We start from the raw sequence: 6000 nt of genomic DNA, 5'->3' as shown, positions 1-6000 counted from the left end.
GAGAGATCAATACATCTGAAAGACTATCTTTTTTTTGGGTCCGAATTCTGAGATAAAAAAATGTTCTCAGAAGACGCTTTTTCCCCCTTTTGGTCAGGCAGTAAAATAGTTAAAACATGGTACTGAGTCGACTGGACAGTTTAAAGGTCCCCTATGATTTAAAATCCTTTCCTCTTTAAAGTCTGTTTTATAGCTGAGTTAAAGTCAGACCCTGGTTATCGGGGGTCAAAGGTCACATGAGGTCATGCGGGGGTCACGTACTGAGGCATGTTTCCTGAGCGGGTCTTGGGCGCTCCTCCTTCTCCCTCGGAGTCTGTGGACGACGCTCCTGCAGGGACACGGAGCATTATAAATAAAGACATCAACTTTCTTTGGTTATTTACAAATGCACTAAATGATTATATCTTCTGTTCACTTTTGAACATTTTGTGTTTTGTTTTTTAAATATTGGCACATTTTCAGGGTAATTACATATAAAGGGAAGTTTATTACATTCAGTCGAGTTATTACATAAGCAAGGCTTTAAAAAACACCTCTGATTATGTAGTGTTACATAACCATGACATGTTGTGTTACATTTGAATATGTTATGCCTGTAATAATGATAATGACCTTTAATGTACACTTGGTCTTATTTAATAACATTTATCACATGCTGTGTAGTTATATATAGTGTACATTATTAATATAATACCTCCAGAGGTGGGAAGTAGTGGAGTACAAATACTTTGTTACTGTACTTAAGTACATGTTTCTGGTATCAGTACTTTACTCCACGACTTATTTTTCTGACCACTTTTTACTTTGACTTCTTACATTTTGAACCCAAATACCTGTACTTTCTACTTCTTACATGTTGAACACAAATACCTGTACTTTCTACTTCTTACATGTTGAACCCAAATACCTGTACTTTCTACTTCTTACATGTTGAACCCAAATACCTGTACTTTCTACTTCTCACATGTTGAACCCAAATACCTGTACTTTCTACTTCTTACATGTTGAACCCAAATACCTGTACTTTCTACTTCTTACATGTTGAACACAAATACCTGTACTTTCTACTTCTTACATGTTGAACCCAAATACCTGTACTTTCTACTTCTTACATGTTGAACCCAAATACCTGTACTTTCTACTTCTCACATGTTGAACCCAAATACCTGTACTTTCTACTTCTTACATGTTGAACACTAATACCTGTACTTTCTACTTCTTACATGTTGAACACAAATACCTGTACTTTCTACTTCTTACATGTTGAACACAAATACCTGTACTTTCTACTTCTTACATGTTGAACACAAATACCTGTACTTTCTACTTCTTACATGTTGAACACAAATACCTGTACTTTCTACTTCTTACATGTTGAACACAAATACCTGTACTTTCTACTTCTTACATGTTGAACACAAATACCTGTACTTTCTACTTCTTACATTTTGAAGAGTATTTTTAAACACGAGTATCTGTACTTCTACCTGAGTAAAGGATGTGTGTACTTGGTCTTATTTAATAACGTGAACATTAACACATGTTGTCTAGTTATAAGATAGTGATTAATATGAAATATACCCTCGATGTAGACCTCAGCGGATGTGTTGTCGGCCCCCGTGCTGTTTGAAGCGACGCAGGTGTATCGTCCCGTATCGTCCTCGAACGCCTCGTTGATCACCAGCGTCTGCAGGTCTTCATCGCTCAGGATCTGGATATCAGGCGAAGAGTGAAGCTCCCGACCCTCACAGAACCACCTGCAAGACCAAACCGCCCAATAGGTCTCATCAATCTGCTTTGTTGACCATCAAGTTCACACACGTGCCGGTCTCAGTCCAAACTGAATCTGTTCAATATTAAAAAACAGATGAGATGAACTTCATGGTCACAGAGGACAAACTCTTCCTCTGCGACACACAGCTGTGTTCTACTTGAGACAATGGAAGTGATGGATGAAGTAAATGTGCACTTCTATCACGTCACGTAAACAAAGTGCATCCTTATCAGCTGTTTACAGGAGATCAGACTGCAGACATAAACACTGCAGAGACACACTGCTCTCTATCTTACAACGTTTTAAACAGAACACACACATTTCATACGGGGATCTTTACTGGAAATGACTCACAATATAGTGAAATGCAGCTTCAAGGTGTTTTGTATTGATATGTTGGACCTGTTCTCTTCTAGGAAACTAAAGCATGAGATGAACTGCAAAGATCCGTTGGTTTGTAACTTGAAGCAGAGACAGAGAGTTATTTAAGAGTTTCACTTTGTTCATACAACTCCATTTAATTTGTTCTAATCCAATAGAAATAGCAAGGTACCGACATGTTTGAGTGTGTCAAGAAATGATGACTCTTTTCAGGAAATTATGACTTGATGTTTCCTCCAATTAAATCTGATCTGACAAGAGAGGACGAGACTTCAATAACACACCTCTGAAAACCTGATGGAGAACTGCCAATATAACTACTATCAATCACTACTGACACACACACACACACACACACACACACACACACACACACACACACACACACACACACACACACACACACACACACACACACACACACACACTCTGTCTGAGTTCATAATCTACCAACTGTCAGCACCCTAAGGCCCGGCGAGACGACGTGTTACGGGAAACTGACACACCTTTCCCTTCCAATCAGAGTGTGTGTGTGTGTGTGTGTGTGTGTGTGTGTGTGTGTGTGTGTGTGTGTGTGTGTGTGTGTGTGTGTGTGTGTGTGTGTGTGTGTGTGTGTGTGTGTGTGTGTGTGTGTGTGTCTGGGACCCTGGAGGGTTGAGAGTCTACAACACGACTAGATTCATTTGTCTGGTCTTTTTCAGGTCATCTCTTTGATGAAAGCAGAAACTCACACTCACCAGACACACACACACACACACACACACACACACACTCATACACACACACACACTCACTCACTCACTCACACACACACACACACACACACACACACACACACACACACACAACACACACACACACACACACACACACACACACACACACACACACACACACACAAATATGGTGCACATGTTGTAAGTCGGCAGTGGGCCGCCAGCTGATCCGTTGAACTCTCTAATAAAGCACTTGAATGGAACAAGCAAGGTATTTGGATTTCTTAAATGTACGCGAGTCAATACTCAAAGTCGCCTCCTAGACTAAGTGGTCTTTGAACATTCCTTTTTGCATAATCGGCCACTACAGTATGAAATAAAACCTTATGAGGCATGGATCTTAAGGTTTTGGGGGCCTTACGTGAACATTTGTTTGGTCATAGTCTGAGGAAGCCGTCATACAGGACTCCTCTAAAGGTTACCTAAGCTTACACAAGGACAAACAACAACAACACCTTATAAATAATCCCTAATGTTCCACCATGATGTGTTATTAAAGAGTCGCTGTGTGTATTTAATCCCTCTGTGCTTGTGAGGAATGCTGTGAGACCTGAACACAACACATTCAGTCTCTGAGGAGACATCAATAATCTCATTATACAGGAAACAGGAAGTGTTAGGGAAGCAGTCTGCTACCAGAGAAACTGAGGGTGAAACGAGTTGGCAGAAAGAATAAGAAACACCCACTTCCTCTTACAAAACACACGAGGAAGAAAACTTCATGAGGAGTAAAACCTGAGTAGAAATACAAAGTCCTGCATGCAAGAATCGACAGAATTGTTACCATGAAAATGTACTTAAAGTAAAGTAAATACTAATGTGTGCTACATCATTGTGACTTTAACGCTGCAGCTGATAAATGAGTAGCTTATTATAATAACTTATGACACAGCGTAACTGAATACTCGATTCTGATTGGTCAATTTGTACATTCCAGAGGTTGTTAAAGTTCGATAACAGACCGTTGCTAAGGAGAGCACACCGTTACTAAGGAAGAGATGCGCTGCTTTTGTCAAGGGTGTAATGAGTAATAAAGTTTTCCCTTGTTTTGAATATGTCTGTTATCAACATGTTCGGAGTGTGAAGCTAAAAAAAAACATTTGTTAAAATATATTTGTGAGAAAATCCCCCCTGATTGGTCAAGGCCTTCAAGAGGAGGGATTTGGTTTTGGTCGAAAGAAACGTATTTGCATTTGTTCAGCAGAGTTTGTCACTGAGTTTCTTTGTGTTATAAAGTGTTCTTAGGTCAGTGTAAGTGCATCTGTTCCTTTGAATTGATCTCATATGAAAAATGTCACAAGGTCAAGAAAACAGGTCAGGAAAATACATTTGTTTGACTGTTTGAGCGCGGCGGCCTGGATGTTAACGTCCTGAGATGTTTGTCTTTCTTTGGTTCAGTTTCTATGTTGGGAGCGCAGGAGTCAGGCAGAGTGCAGCAGGCTTTCTTTCTCCATAATTACAAACTACAAGAGGAAAGCTGGAACTATCCAAACTCTTTAAGAACGGCTTTCATTCTGATCCAGAATCACACAAATCTCCTCATTCCTGCTGACATGGAGAGAATATCCAGTTTCCTCCCTCCCACGCACGCTGACATGAAATGACTGCAACTCTGAGTGATTGCTGAAAAATATTTATCCCCACCACAACTCCCATTATAACAGGAACTTCCCATCACCACTGAACGCACCATTTACCTGCAGAGCAAAGCATCCCATCATCAAACTGGAGAAAAGTGTAAACAATACCGTCTCTAACACACACACACATATTAACCAAGATGTTGGCTAGCGCTCCAACACATTGTACGTGATAGGCTGAGGGGCGGGACATCTCTAAGCTGGTGGACCAATCACAACAGAGCCGCTAAATAGAGATACTGATATACACCTGAACATCAGCAGGAGAGGACTCTTTAAAGTAGAGACGCTACATACTGATATACACCTGAACATCAGCAGGAGAGGACTCTTTAAAGTAGAGACACTACATACTGATATACACCTGAACATCAGCAGGAGAGGACTCTTTAAAGTAGAGACTACATACTGATATACACCTGAACATCAGCAGGAGAGGACTCTTTAAAGTAGAGACACTACATACTGATATACACCTGAACATCAGCAGGAGAGAACTCTTTAAAGTAGAGACACTACATACTGATATACACCTGAACATCAGCAGGAGAGAACTCTTTAAAGAGAGACTACATACTGATATACACCTGAACATCAGCAGGAGAGGACTCTTTAAAGTAGAGACACTACATACTGATATACACCTGAACATCAGCAGGAGAGGACTCTTTAAAGTAGAGACACTACATACTGATATACACCTGAACATCAGCAGGAGAGGACTCTTTAAAGTAGAGACACTACATACTGATATACACCTTAACACCAGCAGGAGAGGACTCTTTAAAGTAGAGACACTACATACTGATATACCCCTGAACATCAGCAGGAGAGGACTCTTTAAAGTAGAGACACTACATACTGATATACATCTGAACATCAGGCAGGGAGGACTCTTTAAAGTAGAGACCACTACATACTGATATACACCTGAACATCAGCAGGGAGAGAACTCTTTAAAGTAGAGACACTACATACTGATATACACCTGAACATCAGCAGGAGAGGACTCTTTAAAGTAGAGACTACATACTGATATACACCTGAACATCAGCAGGAGAGGACTCTTTAAAGTAGAGACTACATACTGATATACACCTAACATCAGCAGGAGAGACTCTTTAAAGTAGAGACACTACATACTGATATACACCTTAACACCAGCAGGAGAGGACGCTTTAAAGTAGAGACACTACATACTGATATACACCTGAAACATCAGCAGGAGAGGACTCTTTAAAGTAGAGGACACTACATACTGATATCACCTGAAAATCAGCAGGAGAGGACTCTTTAAAGTAGAGACACTACATACTGATATACACCTGAACATCAAGCATGAGGAGGACTCTTTAAAGTAGAGACACTACATACTGATATACACCTGCCAATCAGCAGGAGGGAGAGGGGACTCTTTAAAGTAGAGACA

General features: G+C 40.3%; 1 protein-coding gene across 1 annotated transcript in view; it reads right to left on the bottom strand.

The window, feature by feature from the left end:
* Positions 1 to 261: 261 nt before the first annotated feature.
* LOC117498798 (palladin-like) overlaps positions 262 to 6000 on the bottom strand; it is a 58278-nt gene continuing 52539 nt past the window's right edge. The window contains exons 5-6 of the mRNA XM_034150945.1: positions 1582 to 1757; positions 262 to 328 (exon numbers count right to left, since the gene is read on the bottom strand). Coding sequence (XP_034006836.1) covers positions 1746 to 1757 — 12 coding nt within the window. The 3' untranslated portion in view covers positions 262 to 328; positions 1582 to 1745. The remainder of the gene's footprint in view (positions 329 to 1581; positions 1758 to 6000) is intronic.

Source organism: Trematomus bernacchii, unplaced genomic scaffold, assembly GCF_902827165.1.
Source record: "Trematomus bernacchii unplaced genomic scaffold, fTreBer1.1, whole genome shotgun sequence".
Classification (NCBI taxonomy): domain Eukaryota; kingdom Metazoa; phylum Chordata; class Actinopteri; order Perciformes; family Nototheniidae; genus Trematomus; species Trematomus bernacchii.
This window is presented reverse-complemented; position numbering and strand designations above follow the sequence as displayed.